The sequence below is a fragment of the Schistocerca americana genome, chromosome 2 (genome assembly GCF_021461395.2).
Source record: "Schistocerca americana isolate TAMUIC-IGC-003095 chromosome 2, iqSchAmer2.1, whole genome shotgun sequence".
Taxonomy (NCBI): domain Eukaryota; kingdom Metazoa; phylum Arthropoda; class Insecta; order Orthoptera; family Acrididae; genus Schistocerca; species Schistocerca americana.
In genome coordinates, this window is record NC_060120.1 from 304,879,444 (window position 1) to 304,899,830 (window position 20,387).

At 39.7% G+C, this 20,387-nt stretch overlaps 1 protein-coding gene across 2 annotated transcripts in view; it reads left to right on the top strand.

Moving 5' to 3' along the window:
• LOC124592129 (tuberin) overlaps positions 1-20,387 on the top strand; it is a 303,826-nt gene that overhangs the window by 132,191 nt on the left and 151,248 nt on the right. For both annotated transcript variants that reach the window (XM_047131806.1, XM_047131807.1), the window contains exon 15: positions 11,642-11,838. In XM_047131806.1, the coding sequence (XP_046987762.1) occupies positions 11,642-11,838 (197 nt within the window). The remainder of the gene's footprint in view (positions 1-11,641; positions 11,839-20,387) is intronic.

The window sequence follows — 20,387 nt, forward strand, 5'->3', positions numbered from 1 at the left end:
ACATTGTGTCAATAATCAAAAAGAAGGATGCAAACTTTGCTTTGATTTGAGAAGAAGATATAGTAGTATGACTCCACAATTAATAATAAATTTTCATGGTTAAATCATATTTGGTGCTAAAAGGCTTAAGAAGTAGCAGCTAAAAACTTCTTTGTGAGATATGCCACGTGACTTGACATTTGCCCAAATTATGTCTCTGTAGATTAAAATGGGAACAACACTGAGTACTTGAAATAGTAGTTCAAAGAATGTTTAATGTACAAGAGGAATTGCAAGTAAACGCAGGTTGGCTGAATTAAATATTTTATCAGAACAACACTAAAACTTTAGGTAATTGAAGTTTACAGTGTATTTTGTTAATAGTGGGACTGTTGTTGTAATGTTAAATTTTTTATTGTGAAAGCTGACACTTCACACAAATGAAAGATGAATTGTCTCTTTGATGAAGTATTAAAGTCAGTGGAGTATCGGATACGCACAAGATTCAGTATCTGTGACTTACTGAAAGAAGAGAGTAGAATTTTCTGTACTTGACAGTTTGAAATCAAAATTTGTAATAAGGTCTGAGGTTATGAAATTATACTGTAAAGATATGCGTAATTTAATCAATAATCTCCTGGGTTAAGTTGTATTCCATAACATTTTTACAGAGTGTCCCATTTTAATCTATACCGGCCGATCTCTCTGCAGCGGCACAATTCTGCAAAAAAAAAAAAAAAAAAAAAGAGGGGTTACCTCGAAATGACCTGCAACCCTGTTATCAAGGTCAAGTTCATTTTTGCAAATGGTAACCCCTACTTTTTATTCCATATTTATATCCTACATGAAAAAATACACATTGTTTGTAAGAAACTCTTTTTCAAAAAACCAATGATTGGTCACCATGGGGCACTTCACTGTAACTTTCCCAGGTTACCAATATCTCAAGAACAAAGTGAGATCGTTAAAAATTTTCAAAGAAACTCTTGTATGGTTTCTGAACCCTGTCCACTGGCAAAATTTTTGTGAACTTGAAATGGCCTTGAAATTCCTCAGTAGGGATTAACCCGAAAGCAAAATACCCTCGGTGTTTGCAGAACCTGATGTGCACCACATGGAGGTTGCCTAGTGGACTTTGCACATCATTATCCATGAAAAGGTTTGATTAACATGGTTCTCACTGGAAATTTAGGGTCTCAGATGCTCGATCAACTGCCCATTTTGCCTAATGCCTAATGCACAGTGACACACACTGTTGGAAACTGGTCTCGACATCATTCAATGTCTGGTGGGTGATTGCCTGGAAAGCTGCCACAATCCTTTCTCTAATATCTTCTGGTGTTGTTGGGGGACTGGAATACACCTTCTGCTTCACAGCTCCCCATAACAAGAAGTCCAGTGGTGTTAAGTCTGGCAACCTTGGCGAGAATTCACAAATTGCACTACTGATACCAATCCATCAATTTGGGTAAGTTACATTGAGGTACCTTCTGACAGGCAAGGCCTGATGTGCAGGGGTGCCGTCCTGTTGAAACTTCATATGTGCTCATATGTCTAGGGGGATATTTTGTAGTAAAGAAAGCACCAGATTCTAGAGAATATGAAGATATTCAATGTTTCGCCATAAAAAAGAGGACCTGTCATGTAATCTCCAACTGTGCCTGCTCAGATATTGATTGACCACTGTCTGAGTGTTTGGCGATTTCATTGCCAGTGAAGATTTGCTTCCGCCCAGTAGTGCGCATTATGGAGATTGATTCCTCCCATGTTGTTGAAGTTTGCATCATCTGTAAAGAGTGTGCATGTGAAGAAAAAAGATCAAGAGATATTTGGGTATTGGCCCATCGACAAAATGCTAGGTGTGTCTCAGTATCCCCAGGCTCAGTTGCTTGGGTGATATGTAAGCAATATGAGCGATACGGGTGGAATTTAAAGTATCTTAAAACAAGAGACACCACTGATTGAGGCACACCATGTATTCACTGATTCTGCTGAGTCGAAAGGTGTGGATCTACAGCGACAATAGCATGAACTCCCAGTGCAATCGCCTCTCTTGGGCCTGTCTTTCCTCTCTGCCTTTTCAAGGTCCTCTTTCAGTTCATCTTACCAGAGACCTAACTGTAACCTTTGTGGGATGATGGGTATCGGGATACCTTTTGGTACATAATCTTTTGCACGGTTGCATGATTATCGCGGCACTTGCCAGAAATTTTTATCATTCTCACTATTTCTAACAGCGTGTAATCAGCCATTTTAGACAGATTAGAGACGAAAAATAAATTGTACTGATCGCATTCGCTATTATTGGTTTTCTTAGGTTTTACCTTGAATGAAACATCCGCCAAGCATGTTGCAGGACAACTGACTTATTGCAATACACGCGACCCATATGTTTACATTTGCTCGCTGTTGTTTATGCCACAATGTGAAGCCAGAACGTATAGTATTTAAGTGTGTTCTCTCAGAAAATTACGTAGGTGTCTAACGGATGTGTGTTTTTCAGGAGGCCACCTTTACATATCTCGATGTTGATGTAAATAATAAAATAGTGAAATACCCCATGATATCCATCCTTTCCAGATATGGATAGAAGGCAAAAATGAAAGATTGGCCAGAGAAGGTCAATTGCAAGACAAAGTGACTCAGATAAATTTTTCTATTACGGGCTCCAAACATTCATGTTGAGAATAATTTTGCTTGTAGGGATTTGGAAAAATTTTAATTCACAGGAACTGATTAAAATATCATGAGACATGTTTGGTCTTAAGTTGCGCGAGGCAAAATTCATCAGAGTTCAACAAGGTGGTATTTTTCTAAATCCGTTAACACACATTTTTCTAAGTCCATAAGAGAAAAATTGTTGAGAGTCACACCAGTAAAGAATCATTCTAAGTGAGCATGGCCGAGAAATTTTCGGAGTCTCCAAAAGTAAAATTTCTCTGAACCCCCCAGTCATGATTTAAAATACCCGACAATGACATTTAATAGTTAGCCTCAAAGCTCCACCCTTCTCTCCTCTGATTGTGCTGGCACAAGCACAGTGCTAGTCTCTGATTCGGCACCCCGCTAATGCTGATGGTATTTGCCTTCAAGTTAATCCCTACTGAAGAATTTCAAGACCATTTTAAGTTCATGAAAATTTTACCAGTGGATAGAGTTCAGAAATTGTACAAGATTTACATTGAAAATTTTTCCCAATTTCGCTTCGTTCTCAAATACTGGTAACCTGGGAATGTTACAATGAAGTGTCCCCTGGTGACAAACCATTGGTTTTTGAAAAAAATGTTCCCAACAGACAATGCATTTTTTCATGTAGAATATGAATATGGAATAAAAAATAGGGATTACCATTTGGAGAAATGAACTTGAGCTTGATTTCAACGCGAAAACAGGATTCAAGGCCATTTTGAGGTAACAATTTCGTGACCCCCTTCAAAGCTTACAACTTTTACTAGGGTCTTTTGCTTTTCTTCCTCCTCATACAAATTGGAACCCTATTACTCTGGGTTCTGCGGACCTGTCCTCTCCATCTCTCCTCCCATGAAGATATAACACATGGTTCTAAAAGCTAGACATTAGGAATATTGTGGTTGCTGATTATTTTTATACTTGTCTAACAGCTGTACTTGGCATAGCACCACCTTAATATAATTTGTAATGTAAATCTATAACACCAAAACACAACAAATAATTATAATACATTAAAGTAATGGGAAGTTATAGATATGCAAGAAAAGTGGAAGGCAAATAAACTACTTCCATTTGGTTATGGCGGAGAGAAAAAAATACCAGTTGCTATTCTTAGAAAAGTAGTAAGTGGAAACTTAATTTCAAAAATTGTAATGTTTGATGGTGATTACTAACAATAGTAAAAATTTGTAGAAATGACACTAGAAAAAAAAACAGTTTTAGGAAAAGGATAGATGGCTACTCACCATTTAGTGGAGATGTTGAATTGCAGAAAAGCTGGGCAAGTAAGTTTACGGCCAAAAGGCCTTCTTCTGGAGTAAAACAATGCCCCCCCCCCCTCCACACACACACACACACACACACACACACACACACACACACACACACACACACACACACACCCGTATTAACACAAACGTAACTCACATAAATAACCACTGTGTCTCATTGCCAAGGACAGACTGATAGCAACTGTGCATAATGGGAGAAGAAGCAACGTGGGTAGGGGGGGGGGGGGGGGTGAGGAGGAGGGAGGGGGAGGAATAGCAGGTCAGGGCTAGTGGACGGTAAAGTGCTGCTTGTGGTAGCAAACATCTACGAAGTGGGATGATGCTATAGTAACCAGGTACAATTCAGTGATTAGATGGAGGATGGAGGAGGAGGAGGGAAGGGGAAAGAAAGCAGAAAAAAAGGAGATAAGTAAAAAGACTGTGGGTGCGTTGGTGGAATAGGAGGCCATTTAGTACAGGTAGTCAAAACTCCTGTGAAGAATGTGATTAATTTGCTCCAGTCTTGGGTGGTAGCGAGTCATAAGGGGAATGTTCTTCTGTGGCCTCACGGTGTGACTTGGGTAGGTGGTGGGTGACTGGAGAGACACAGGACAGATCTGTTTCTGTAAAGGGTTGGGAGAATGATTTCGGTCTGCGAAGGCCTCAGTGAGAAACTGTGTATATTTCGAGAGGGTCTGCTCCTCACTGCAGATACGACAGCCATGGGTGGCTAGGCTGTAAGGAATTGGCTCTTTGGTATGGAATGGAGTGCAGCTGTTGAAGTGGAGGTATTGCTGGTGCTTGGTAGGTTCGATATGGACGGAGGTACTGATGTAGCTTCTTTGAGGTAGAAGTCAATATTGAGGGAGGTGGCTCATTGGATTGAGGAGAACCAGGTGAAGTGAATGGGGGAGAGAGTGTTGAGGTTTTAGAGGAATGTGGATAGGGTGTCCTCAGCCCCAGTTCAGATCACGAAGATGTAATCAGTGAATCTGAACCATGTGAGGGGTTATATCACAGATTTATTTGTAGGTAGTGCTTCAAAGGAGAAATAATTGTGGATGAGGATGTAGTTGGTCACGGTGGTCAGGAAGGAAGTTGTATGTTTGGAATTCTTTGGGTGTTGGGAAAGGTAATGTTCAATAGCATCAAGGTTCTAGGCATTAGGGATGTTGTTATAAAGGGAATGACATCAATAGTGATAAGCTGGGCACTTGGTGGTAAATGAACGTCATTTATGCAGAGTTGGAGTAAATGGTTGTTATCTTTCAATAGGAGGGTAGAGTGTGGCTAATAAGTGGAATGTGTTGGTCTGTGTGAGTAGAGATTCTCTCAGCAGGTGCACAGTAACTGATCACAATGGGACATCCTGGGTGGTTGGGTTTATGGACCTTAGGAAGCAAGTAGAAGGTAGGAGTGTGGGGAGTGGTAGGTATGCAGTGAGAGATAGATCTGTGGAGAGGTTCTGGGATGGGCCTAAGGATTTGAGGAGAGACTGGAAATCCTGTTAGATTTCTGAAATGGGGTCACTGTGGCAGAAGTTTGTAGGTGGATGAATCTGACAGCTGGCGGAGTCCTTCTGCAAGGTAAAGATTGTGGTTCAAAGCTATAGCGGTGGAACCTTTGTCAGCAGGTAAGATTAGAATGTCAGGATCAGGTTTTGGGTATTAGATTGCAGTTCTTTCTGTGGATGTAAGATTAGCGTGCATGTTGAGAGATTTGGGAACGATGGAAATTGTGGAAAGTTAACAGGGTGGTTTGAGGGCAGTGAAGGTGGATCACAGTTTGATGGAGGAATGAACTGAGTCAGGCAGGATTCAACTTTAGTTTTAGGTTGAGTCTGGTTGATAAGGTTGGTGGCAATAAAGTGTTTCCACTGTAGGGATTGCAAGGAAGCAAGAAGGTCTTTAACAAGTCCAGCATAATTGAATTTGGGTGTGGGGCAAAAGGACTGGGATTAAGTGTTTGGAGGAAAGGTTTATGACACTGTTTCGGGTCTCTTTAGGCTCCGAATTCTATATGGTGATGGGAGTGAGTTTGTAAGGGGGGTAGTAGGTCTGGGAAGCAAGGTTTGTCAGCTGTGAGGGGATGGGTGGAGCTTTAGAGGCTGTTGCAGACGTGGTGGATAGTGGTAGCTCTTTTCCTTCTTTCTTAACCTTCTTTTCGAAAGCTTTCAGGATTATGATATTAATTATATTCCTTTTTCCTGTAGTTTCATACAATCTGCTGAATTTTCGTTTTTTCTCCCTGGTTTGAAGGCCTCAGATTCAGTGGTTAACTTTATCACATCCTATTTTCTTAACATTTATCTTCTTTTAATATGCTCCAACCTTTATTTTTGTGTCTGCTGCCAGCATGTTATGATCTGTATCAGCGTCTGACACAGGGAAAGTCAGTGTCTTTTTGATCATGTTTTTGAATCTTTGGTTGATTATAATTTATCTGTTATCTTGCAGTATCACCATGAGGGTTCCTAATATACAATCCATGTTGATAGTTCTTAAAACATTTGCAGTCCAGGTATCAGAGCAATCACTGAAGGCTATTAGTTCTTCTCTCTGCTTTTGTTTATTTTTTCAAGTCCATATACCCCACATATCTTATTTTGCTTATATTTATATATTTTGGTACTCCAGTCTGCCATAATTATATAGTGAGTGAAGTGGTGTAGTGTTCAGCACATTGAACTTGCATTCAGGACAACGATGGTTCAGATCCCTTTCCAGCTATCCATATTTAGGTTTCCCGTGATTTCCCTAAATCACCTAAGGCAAATGCTAGGGGGGTTTCATTGAAAGGGTGCATCTGATTTCTTTCTGTCAGTGGACATTAAACTCTATAATGTTCCTTGCTCCCTTCCTTCCCCCCCCCCCCCCCCCCCCCCCCCCATCATTATGGTATTTACTTTTCCCTTTGAATTTTCTTCATAGATTTCTGTTGGATGTTCTCTGCTTACTTGGAGTGTATATCTCCTCTTGTTATCTTCCTTCTTCCTTTTGTGCACTTTGTCTCACGTATAATTTGGCCTGTGCAAGGAATGAAACCTTGCTAATCTATTTCCATTATGCTAGTAAATAAGAGAAGTCCCTCTCTGAAAACCCCATACAGCTGTCTGCCATTATCATTTCGTAATTACGTCAAGTAATGCAAATTGATAGTTCAGAGTTAACACACCATTAGACTCCATACCAGACTGACTCTCTCCTCTCTCTTTCCCAATGCAACCCATTGTTGTGGTGTGCTCTATATTCCATAGAGTGAAGCATATCTCCAAGGCAGGGGACACAGCTGCCTGGAGTAATCACTGACCAAACTGCTGGTGTTACCCCATTGTGCAGGAACACTGTGTCCATCCATGCTCGGTTACTTGCACAGATAATACAAAGTCTTGCAATACATGTGCCCAAACTTCATAAACGAACTAATCAAAACTAACTGCATGTTTGGCAATCATTATTCATTAATATTAAAACACTGTGTAACACATCACTTTGCTGACATGGTATGTTACACCTCAGTGTTTGAACTTAAATAACTCAAACAAAAATAACAAAAACTATGAATTTTAAGTTACATGGAAGGTCACGACAGTACTGATGATGTTTTACTGTTGAAGATGTTCAGAATATCCTCCATGGGGAGCACTACAGTGTCTGCACTGTTGAGGGACAGATCAACACACGTGTTTTGGTTGCCTTTGGAATGGATTCACAGGCAGTCACAGTCACCTCTTTCATGTCACCCACTGTTTGTGTCTTTGTGACACGGACTGTATCATTTGGAGTTCCGCACAGAAAGAAGTCTTAACAGCATTATATCAGGAGATTTGGATGGAAACCCAACACATCATCATTGACCTGTCCATCTCTCAACACATTTATACCAGGAATTGCTGCACATCACAATGGTAATGTGATGATGCACAGACTTGATGAAAAGAAACAATTTTTATCTCCCTACAGTTGGTGAACAGCTGACAAAATTTGTTCCTGCAACAGAGTATGGTACTTTACAACTATCACAGTTCCTTCAAAAAACAAATTGCTCTAAAAGTCCTCTGATATACGTACCACACCACACTGATAACCCAGGAAGATCAACAGCTTGTTCTTCCTTAACATGATCATCATCTCTTGCCCAGTACACACAGAACGGCGATTGATGGTTCCATTGAATTTAGACGTCATCTCATCAGACCAAACAATATCAGTCAGCTTTTCATCATTACAAATTCATTCACAAAATTTGAGGTGCCTATCTGTGTCACCCCATTCATTGCATGAATAGAGCTGGGAATGTAGGGTTTCCACTATGCTTGCTTTAAAATGCAGTGAACACTTGATTTGCATTCGCCTGATTCATGCACACATTGCCATATGGACTTCTTTGGAGATATTGTGGAAGCTTTTACCTTTGTGTCCACTCATATTTCATCCACTACTGATTTCTTGTTGCCACACTGTTCATATCTCAGATCACATCAACTTTCTACCCTCTCAAATTTGTCACATAATTTAATTATTGGTACATGAGACCATGGTGCAATATCAAACTTTGACTGCCATCGTCTCTATACTTCTCTCATGTTTTCAAATTTCCATAAACACTTTAAAATCCACTTTCTTTGCTCCAAGGACAATTTTCCAACCATCTTTTACTTACATGTAGTTTCTGGCATCCGAAAGTAAACAACAGAAAAAAAAGAATGGTATCACATGCTAATTATGACAGCGCCATATAATCACAATTGGGTCAAGTTCAAACAGTGTAAACCCCTTTGTGGCACACTATGTGTCGAGCCCTATAGGATCACAGAAAGCATTCTGCTTCATTTGTGCATTCTTTCTGATCTTTCACAATTCTCTCATTTTCTGTCCATTGAGTCTCTCTCTATCCTCAGTCCACTTTTCCCCCAGTGTCTTTGAGACTTCATTGATCTGACATGTATATCTTGTCTCTGTATGCATTTCTGTCTCCAATTTCTATTTGATTGTTTTGTGCTTTTTCTAGGTCAAGTTTGACATGTGTGATCCATGGTGTTGTTGACTTGACCCTTTGTTTGTGTTTCAGAATTCTGTTAGTGAGTGATGTCACTCATGAATTTAACTTCCGATGTTGTGACACCGAGTGTCTGTCTTGATTAGTCATAGTGTTTTTGGAGTCCATGTTGTTCTAAGATGTTGAACAAGGATTGTTGGTCAACAGAATCGTATCCTTTCTTGAAATCTGTGAAAGTGCAAATGATTGGAGTATTTTAGAACTGTTTTCAGATTGAAGATTTGTTCTGTGCATGAACAATTGGGGCAAAAGTCTGCCTGGTATTCACCAGTTTTGTGTTCGAACTTTTCTTGTGTTCTGTAGAGTAAGCATGCTGAGAAAATTTTGTAGGTGATTTGGAACAGGGAGATTCCTCTGTAGTTGTTCACATTTTCCCTATCTCCTTTCTTGTACAGGAGGTGGATAAGTGCACATTTCCAGTCGGTATGAAGTCTTTCTTTTTGCAGGTGGTTGTGATTATTTGTGTAAGTTACTGAAAACACTTTGGTCCGAGGTTTAGTAGTTCTGCAATGATGCCATGTACACCAGGTGTCCTGTTGTTTTTTTAATGTAAGTGTATGTTTTTGGATTTGCATGTTGGTGGGAGTGATTCTAGGTGAGAGGAGGATCGGTCCTGTATTGGGAATCTTGCTTCAGGTGCAGGGCAATTAAGGTGGTCAGTAAAATAATGTGCCACTTCCTGACAGTTCTCTTGATTAGAAATGCAAGTTTTCCATCTTGTTTTCTGAATCGTACATTTTGAACTGCCTTCCCATGGATGTCCCTTGTGGAAGTCCTGTAGAATTCTCTTGTGTTGTGGCTGTGGAAATTTTCATCTGTAGCATCCAGTTGGTCCTTCATGTACTTGGTTTGCCTAAAGAGTTTTGCTGCCTGTTTTCTGGATTCGTTGTAACAATATAGGTTTTCTGGAGATTTTTGCTTCTGAGTCCCACCATGGATGTTTAGTGTTCTTTTTCTGTGGTATCAGTTATTTTGCTTTTTGTGTAATCGTCCTATGGAATTCTTCTCATGTTTGATTGTTGTCTTTCCCTTTTCCTGCTTTATGTTGGATTCTATGATCTTTTTTGTGTCAAACTCCTCTATGTGTATCTGATGGTTTTATGGTACCTGTGGAGATCTTGGCCATCATTGTGTATAATGTTGCCCAGAATTCCTCTTTTGATTTGGGGTCTTTTTATCATTATCCCTGTTGATAGGGTTATGTATATCGATCATGGTATATTTCCTGTTGGTGCATTGTAGGTGTATTGTCATTAGCCTGTTGCTTATGGGGGTGACTTCTCTGATTGAATTGGTTACCTTCTTGTATACCACGATGACCATGGCCGGAAGTGGAGCACCACTGGTGAATCTTTTTCCACTCTTGTTCTTGAAAATACGGAAGTATTTATTTGCATATACACACCTTAATGTCCACAGAAATTTTTTTCTTGTATGAGGGTAATCCCAAAAGTAAGGTCTCCTATTTTTTTTTATATGTACATAGACCTGTTTATTTCTACAATGGTTTACATCAGTTTACAGCTTGAACATTTAGCTATTTTTCGACATAATTACTATTTCTGTCAATGCATTTTTGTAGATGCTGTGGCAGTTTTTGTATGCCCATGTCATACCAGCTTGCCGCCAGCTCCTTGGCTGTGGTGAAGAAGGATGCGGCCAGTGGTGTGATAGTTGCTTGGTCTCAGGTGTAAAGTGGTATGCCCAGGTTTCATCACCCATGACAATTGAGTGCAGAAAGTTGTCCTGTTTGGCTGCAAGGTGGTGAAGAAATGCGTGAGAAGCATCAACTCATTACCGCATGTGGTCCTCAGTCAGCATGCTTGGCACCCATCTTGCACACACCTTCTGGAAGTTCAATATTTCTGTTAAATTTCTGTGAGTAGTGCTTCGAGAAACCTCGGGAACCAACGTGCAGAGATCATCCAGGGTGATGGGCTGATCTTCGTGCATTCTTTGCTCAACCTTCAACACTGTCTCCTCAGAAATTGATGGTCTCACGCTCCTTTGTTTGTCATGAATTTCGGTCCGATCAGCTGCAAACTCTCTACACCACTTACGAACATTTGTGATATCCATGCATGACTCACCACACACTTCCGTCAATCGATGATGGATTTCAATCAGCGCAGTGCCCTTTGTGTTGAAAAACCAAATAACTGCGTGCAATTCGCACTTGGCGGTAACATCCAATGGGAGCTCCATTCTCAACGGCTGCCAAGCCAAGACTGAGCGCCTCAGTGCGGCGTGTGCACTGAACCAACCCTGCATCACTGACCCATCCCATCACAATATTGTAGTGTGGTTTCTGAAGTGTTAGTTGCTGTCCTGTTGTGACATAGTGAGAGTCATCTCTACAGTGATACTACAGTCATATGCTCTTTGTGTATAGAGAACTTGGTCAAAATAGGCAGCAGTTCTGTGTTAAAAGTTGTCTTTGTAACAACATGTGCTTGATCAGCTGCAATTATAGATGCTGGAGGTCAGTGAACAATATGTTATGAATTTTTCAGAAATGCTTGTTGACAGTTATCTTAATTAAGTGATTATTTGAGTCTTATTACAGCTTCTGTTGTGTATAATAATTTCTTCAGTTCCACAATTCCATCATCATTTAACCTTTTCTTTTTTAAATTATTTTCCAGCACTGACAAGACTACCAAAAGTGTTTGGCAGCTTTGTTGGAGACCAGTACATGTCAGTGTTCGCAATTTCATTGCCTTACACTAACCCTTTTAAATATAATCACTACACTGTGTCATTGGCCCATCATGTTATTGCTGTATGGTTTCTGAAGTGTCGGCTACCATTCCGACGTGACTTTGTGAGGTTCATCACTACAGTGAGTAAAATAGACTACATTTCAATATAATGTTTATATGTATTCAGAGGATGTGCACATTTCAATTAAGTTGATACATTAACAATTTCTAAATACAGTCTTTTTAGTAATAATATGAAATTTCTAGTTAGATGTCCAGACACAGGATAAATTACTTGCATAATGTTTGCTGCTAAGAAGTGCAACAATATACAGTAAGACCTTGATAATCCGGAAGACCTGATATTCCAACACACATCATAAACTTTTTTTGCACATGTCTTCCTGTCAATGTCGTCTCACTAATTCAACTCGTGGACCAAGGGATCGTACAAAATTTCAAGTGCTGATACAGAGGAATTTTTGTGCAAAAGCTGCTAAGCTAGGATTGTTGTGTCCAACAGTTTCAACACAATTTTAACATTAATGATGCTATTTTCATCATTGCAAATGCTTGGACTTCTGTGAAAAATACAACATTGCACAAGACGTGGAGGAAAGTGTGGCCTAAACTGGTCAGAGAAGCCACGGTGGAAACCAATGTAAATGATAATGAACTGACAACTCTTTTCTCTGAAATTGTGTTATAAATTCAACTACACTAATGAACTGACTGTATTTTCGTAAGAGGAAGTTGATGAATGGACTGACATGACGCAAATTTAGCTTTCTAAGAAGAAATGACTGATGATGTAGTACTACTAAGTGTTTTCAACCCACAGGAAGCACCAGAAATGGTGAGTGATGACGATGAAACACGTACAACTCACATCTCTGAGCTGAATCTGCAGAAGCCTTAAACACTTATGTGAAATTCGCTGAGAGTAGCCAACAATAAAATGCTTCTGAAATTATGAATATGCAAATCGCACAAAATAATTTTTGTCAAGAAAGTGCTTGGTCCAGGAAACAAGTTAGCATTTCAGTGATGTTCCAGAGCACTCAGAATAAAATTTCAGCTAAACCAACAGTGGCAGATGCCAGTTGACATATTCCATACCCTTGACAGTGTCAAATATCTGTGCTATTCCTAAAGACAAAGATTCCAATTAAACTGCACCAAATTCTTTGTAACAATATTTATTAATTAGCTTGTTCTTGATCTTTTCAAATCAGTGGTGCTTATTTTATGTGTTAGTTGGAATATAAAAAAAAAAATTTATGTATATTAAACTTCTCTAAAACTTTCAGCCCTAAACTGATTTAATAGAGCAGTAAGGTATTAATACATACTTCCATTTTTTTTATACTGTAGACTCTCGTGTTGTGATTAATAAATACGTTAATTGTATTTGTACATTGAAACTAAAGGATTTTTTAATACAGGCTTTTAAATGTGATCTTGGTAATCTGGCATACCGGATTATCAATGTCCTACTACATTCTGTTCAATGAAAATTCAGCTTCCACAACTTGACCACATTTGTTAGTTATGAATTGATGTCTGTCTTCTAATGTTGCAATAAGCATAATGGCATGAGTTTTCCAACCAAGACTACACTGCCCCCTGTAAGAAAAATTATTGCATAGGGTCGATAGACATCTCACCCTATTTCATGGAGCTAGAGTTTGGGGCTTGGAATAGAGATCAACAAGGCATATTTATTTGAAGACCATCAAGCTGACACATATATACATGTGATTCAGTTACTGTAAATTATCAATTTGTTGATGAGTGTTCACAATAATCACATATGATGTGTATGATTTTGGACATATCATGGCATTATGCTTCTATGAACAAGGTACTGACATTTGCTAAACCAATACTAAGTTTCTGAAGATAACAAATTAATTTGCTGGAACTGATAAAGGGGAATAAAAATATATTTGCAACTAATGACTGCATTTTATTCTGAAATATACACTACAGTTGCTGAAAAATAACAGCTACAAATAAAATAATAAAGTACAAAATGTGTGTTACAGAAATTTATCTAGTATTAGTGTGGGAGACATCAGTATCTTCTTAACAGTTATTATTAGTAGTTATTTTAGTCATTGTTATTCTGTTCTGTGTTTACAAATTTAAAATGTGAGTGATAGTGTGATTTTGTGGTTTTTAAGTTTTACTAAACCTCTGTGTTGGGTGCCCTAAATCCTCACTCCATACTGTACTAAGGTACTTATAAGAGATGAAGCTATTTAGACATTAAAAACCATTGTGAATGTCTGGGTGGTTGATGGTTTCAGGACATTTGGTGGAGAATGTGTCGTCTGCTTCTTGAGTGTGCAGATAGAGCATCTTACACACAGCACATGTGTGCTGCAGTCAATTATTCTGAGTGGGCAGCCATTCCGTCCAGCTGCCAATCTGATAAAGGATGTGATCATGTGGTGGTGCAGTGCTGTCTGCTTTTCGATGCATTGCCATACACTGATCAGCCAAAACATTATGACCACCAACTTACTGCTAATATTCACCTGGTGAGGGATGACTGCTAGTCAGAAACATGCAGAGTGCGTGTAGTACCAGTGAGCATCTTGTCCATGTGTAGAGTGGGGAATGTAACAATATTATGAAAAGGAAAGTTGCTACTCACCATATAGAGGAGATGCTGAGTCGCAGATAGGCACAACAAAAAGACTGTGCGGCAGATATGGTGCCAGCTCACTCCAGTGACCTACCAAGACCTCCTTGCTTCCAGCCACGACATGTCACCACTGTTATCCATGTGGAAGGTGGACATACCAGCTGTTAAGTAGGTAGTCGTAATATTGTGGGTGATCAGTGTAGGTGACACTCCCTTTTGATCCATCTTTGTTAACAAGCAGATATCAAGCTACCTGCTGCCTATTCTTGTGTTCCTGCTTTTGGGTCTTTCTTTGCAACTTTCTGCCATATACTGCCCTCTCTCTCTATTCTGAGTTTTCAACTTCCATTTCCCACTATGAGGTTGATGCTGTGGGTGTGTAGATTCTCTTTCAGCAGTGTTGCAGTGTCCCATTCATAAGTAAACTCAGTTGTTAGGCCACGGACATCTTAAGTATATGTAAAAAAATCTTCTGTGCTGGTATCTACATCTACATCTACATCCATACTCCGCAAGCCACCTGACGGTGTGTGGCGGAGGGCACCCTGAGTACCTATATCGGTTCTCCCTTCTATTCCGGTCTCGTATTGTTCGTGGAAAGAAGGATTGTCGGTATGCTTCTGTGTGGGCTCTAATCTCTCTGGTTTTATCCTCATGGTCTCTTCGCGAGATATACGTAGGAGGGAGCAATATACTGCTTGACTCTTCGGTGAAGGTATGTTCTCAAAACTTTAACAAAAGCCTGTACCGAGCTACTGAGCGTCTCTCCTGCAGAGTCTTCCACTGGAGTTTATCTATCATCTCCGTAAGACTTTGGCGATTACTAAATGATCCTGTAACGAAGCGCGCTGCTCTCCGTTGGATCTTCTCTATCTCTTCTATCAACCCTACCTGTTACGGATCCCACACTGCTGAGCAGTATTCAAGCAGTGGGCGAACAAGCGTACTGTTACCTACTTCCTTTGTTTTCGGATTGCATTTCCTTAGGATTCTTCCAATGAATCTCAGTCTGGCATCTGCTTTACCGACAATCAACTTTATAAGATCATTCCATTCCATTTTAAATCACTCCTAATGCGTACTCCCAGATAATTTATAGAATTAACTGCTTCCAGTTGCTGACCTGCTATTTTATAGCTAAATGATAAGGGAACTATCTTTCTATGCATTCGCAGCACATTACACTTGTCTACATTGAGATTCAATTGCCATTCCCTGTGCCATGCGTCAATTCGCTGCAGATTCTCCTGCATTTCAGTACAATTTTCCATTGTTACAACCTCTCGATACACCACAGCATCATCTGCAAAAAGCCTCAGTGAACTTCCGATGTCATCCACAAGGTCATTTATGTATATTGTGAATAGCAACGGTCCTATGACACTCCCCTGTGGCACACCTGAAATCACTCCTACTTCAGAAGACTTCTCGCCATTGAGAATGACATGCTGTGTTCTGTTACCTAGGAACTCTTCAATCCAATCACACAATTGGTCTGATAGTCCATATGCTCTTACTTTGTTCATTAAATGACTGTGGGGAACTGTATCAAACGCTTTGCGGAAGTCAAGAAACACGGGATCTACCTGGGAACCTGTGTCTATGGCCCTCTGAGTCTCGTGGACGAATAGCGCGAGCTGGGTTTCACACGACCGTCTTTTTCGAAACCCATGCTGATTTCTACAGAGTAGATTTCTAGTCTCCAGAAAAGTCATTATACTCGAACATAATACGTGTTCCAAAATTCTACAACTGATCGATGTTAGAGATATAGGTCTATAGTTCTGCACATCTGTTTGACGTCCCTTCTTGAAAACGGGGATGACCTGTGCTATTTTCCAATCCTTTGGAACGCTACGCTCTTGTAGAGACCTACGGTGCACCGCTGCAAGAAGGGGGGCAAGTTCCTTCGCGTACTCTGTGTAAAATCGAACTGGTATCCCATCAGGTCCAGCGGCCTTTCCTCTTTTGAGCGATTTTAATTGTTTCTCTATCCCTCTGTCGTCTATTTCGATATCTACCATTTTGTCATCTGTGCGACAATCTAGAGAAGGAACTGCAGTGCAGTCTTCCTCTGTGAAACAGCTTTGGAAAAAGACATTTAGTATTTCGGCCTTTAGTCTGTCATCCTCTGTTTCAGTACCATTTTGGCCACAGAGTGTCTGGACATTTTTTTTTGATCCACCTACCGCTTTGACATAAGACCAAAATTTTTTAGGATTTTCTGCCAAGTCAGTACATAGAACTTTACTTTCGAATTCATTGAACACCTCTCGCATAGCCCTCCTCACACTACATTTCGCTTCACGTAATTTTTGTTTGTCTGCAAGGCTTTGGCTATGTTTATGTTTGCTGTGAAGTTCCCTTTGCTTCCGCAGCAGTTTCCTAACTCGGTTGTTGTACCACGGTGGCTCTCTTACGATCTTGCTTGGCACATACTCATCTAACGCATATTGTACGATAGTTTTGAACTTTGTCCACTGGCCTCAACACTATCTGTACTTGAGACAAAACTTTTGTGTTGAGCCATCAGGTACCCTGTAATCTGCTTTTTGTCACTTTTGCTAAACAGAAAAATCTTCCTACCTTTTTAAATATTTCTATTTATGGCTGAAATCATCGATGCAGTAACCGCTTTATGATTGCTGATCCCCTTTTCTGCGTTAACTGTTTCAAATAGTTCGGGTGTGTTTGTCACCAGAAGGTCTAATATGTTATCGCCACGAGTCGGTTCTCTGTTTAACTGCTCAAGGTAGTTTTCAGATAAAGCACTTAAAAAAATTTCACTGGATTCTTTATCCCTGCCACTCATTATGAACGTTTTGAGTCTCCCAGTCTATATCCGGCAAATTAAAATCTCCACCCAGACTAAAACATTGTGGGGAAATCTACTCGAAATGTTTTCCAAATTATCCTTCAGGTGCTCAGCCACAACAGCTGATGAGCCAGGGGGCCTATAGAGACATCCAATTACCATGTCTGAGCCTGCTTTAACCGTGACCTTCACCCAAATTATTTCACATTTCGGATCTCTTTGCCTTTATATATGTCTGCTTGTGTCTGTATAGGTGCAGATGGATATGTGTGTGTGTGTGTGTGTGTGTGTGTGTGTGCGAGTGTATACCTGTCCCTTTTTCCCCCTAAGGTAAGTCTTTTCGCGCCCGGGATTGGAATGACTCCTTACCCCCTCCCTTAAAACCCACATCCTTCCCTCTTTCCTGATGAAGCAGCCATTTGTTGCGAAAGCTTGAAATTTGTGTGTGTGTTTTTTATTGTGTCTATCTACCAGCACTTTCTCGTTTGGTAATTCACAGCATCTTCTTTTAATATATTTCAACTGCGGTTATTGTTTTATTCAAATAAAATATCAATTCTAATTCTTTCACTCATCATTTTAATCATCATATACACTTTTTATTTGCTCTCATTTTTTCCTTCGTTTTATTAATTTTTTTCTTTCGGAAACTATGTTCATGTCATTGTCATTACTTGTATGTATTTATTTTGAGTTAATTTCTTCCCTTTTATCATTTTATATTTTCATCCAGTCATTACGCATTTTCATGTTTTCATTTTATGTATAAAATCTTCTTTCATTTAAATCTTCATTTGTCTTATTTCATCCATGGTGTGAGAAGAATTTATTTTATATGTTTGTATTATTATTACTATCCAAAAATATCTACATCTTGTAATGAAAAATCAGTTTTTGACACCATCATACAGCCAATATAAATAAGTTATTTTTGTCTTTTGTTTTCTAATTGATAGATCAGTATTTTAAAATGTCTAAATATTATGATAAATAAATAAAAACACCCCCACTATGAACCACGGACCTTGCAATTGGTGGGGAGGCTTGCTTGCCTCAGCGATACAGATAGCCATACCGTAATTGCAACTACAACGGAGGGGTATATGCTGAGAGGCCAGACAAATGTGTGGTTCCTGAAGAGGAGCAGCAGCCTTTTCAGTAGTTGCAGGGGCAACAGTCTGGATGATTGACTGATCTGGCCTTGTAACACTAACCAAAATGGCCTTGCTGTGCTGGTACTGCGAACGGCTGAAAGCAAGGGGGAACTACAGCTGTAATTTTTCCCGAGGGCATTCAGTTTTACTGTATGGTTAAATTATGATGGCGTTCTGGGTAAAATATTCTGGAGGTAAAATAGTCCCCCATTAGGATACAGGGAGCGGAATGCTATTTACAATTTGTACAGAAAGCAGAGGGCAGTTATAAGAGTCGAGGGACATGAAAAGGAAGCAGTGGTTGGGAAGGGAGTGAGACAGGGTTGTAGCCTCTCCCCGATGTTATTCAATCTGTATATTGAGCAAACAGTAAAGGAAACAAAAGAAAAATTTGGAGTAGGTATTAAAATCCATGGAGAAGAAATAAAAACTTTTAGGTTTGCCGATGACATTGTAGTTCTGTCAGAGAGAGCAAAGGGCTTGGAAGAGCTGTTGAACGGAATGTACAGTGTCTTGAAAGGAGGATATAAGATGAACATCAACAAAAGCAAAACGAAGATAATGGAATGTAGTTGAATTAAGTCGGGTGATGCTGAGGGAATTAGATTAGGAAATGAGACACTTAAAGTAGTAGATGAGTTTTGCTATTTGTGGAGCAAAATAACTGATGATGGCCAAAGTAGAGAGGATATAAAATGTAGACGGGCAATGGCAAGGAAAGCGTTTCTGAAGAAGAAAATTTTGTTAACATTGAGTATAGAGTTAAGTGTCAGGAAGTCATTTCTGAAAGTATTTGTATGGAGTGTAGCCATGTATGGAAGTGAAACATGGACGATAAATAGTTTAGACAAGAAGAGAATAGAAGCTTTCGAAATGTGGTGCTACAGAAGAAGGCTGAGGATTAGGTGTGTAGATCACATAACTAAAGAGGTGGTATTGAATAGGCTTGTGGAGGAGAGGAGTTTGGCACAACTTGATTAGAAGAATGGATTGGTTGGTAGTACATGTTCTGAGGCATCAAGAGATCACCAATTTAGCATTGGTGGCCAGTGTGGAGGGTAAAAATCGTAGACGGAGACCAGGAGATGAATACACTAAGCAGATTCAGAAGGATGTAGGTTGCAGTAGGTACTGGAAGATGAAGAGGCTTGCACAGGATAGAGTAGCATGGAGAGCTGCATCAAACCAGTCTAAGGACTGAAGACCATGACAACAACAACAAATAAGAACAATTCCAATCACTGGGCCAGAGATTTAAAATGAAAAGAGAATAAAAGGAAGTATATATGAGAGCAAATAAGAAAGTTAATATGGTAATTAAAATGATGCGGCAAAGGATTAGTAATTCAAAACTTATATTAAAAAGGAAAGAAAAAAAAGAAAAAATGCATGAGTAATAGTGAGTACAATCATTTCAATAAACATGTGATACAGATAGCATATGAAGGGAGTCGAACACACAACCTTCAGTACAGCAGCAAAATACCTTAACTGCTAGACGATGGTAACATTTTTATAATAGTTCTATTGTAAAGGCTCTAGTAGATCATAAAAATTTCCGAAATTAGTTTTTGACAATTACTCACAATCAAAAGTCCATCAGGGTGAATGGCTGCAATGTGAAACACTTGGTGCAACATCGTGCAGGTCATATTCAGAGATAAATGCCAATACAGTCACAATGGTACACTGGACATGCTGTTTTGCAGTAATCCTATTGCTGTCTGCCTAGACTGACACTTTATCATGTGTCAATTCATTGAATACCTTTGTGTGTGGAGGGAAAATGCTGTGAAATTGGCCAGCACTTTGGCACACTCTCAATGTGACTTTGACACTAAAAGATTGCCACATAGGCAGGGTTGTGTTAACTCTATATAAACCGTGACTGTGATTGAAAATTGTGAAGTATGACAATGGTGGTTCTTCCTGACTGGGATAACGGATGTGGATGTAAGACTGGAATGGGCAAGAGAAGCAAAGAAGGGGAGTAGTGGGAGGGAGGGTTGAGGAGAGGTGGCTGACAGCTGGGAGGTAAAGGCAGCATGTGCACAGCATCAGAATGTT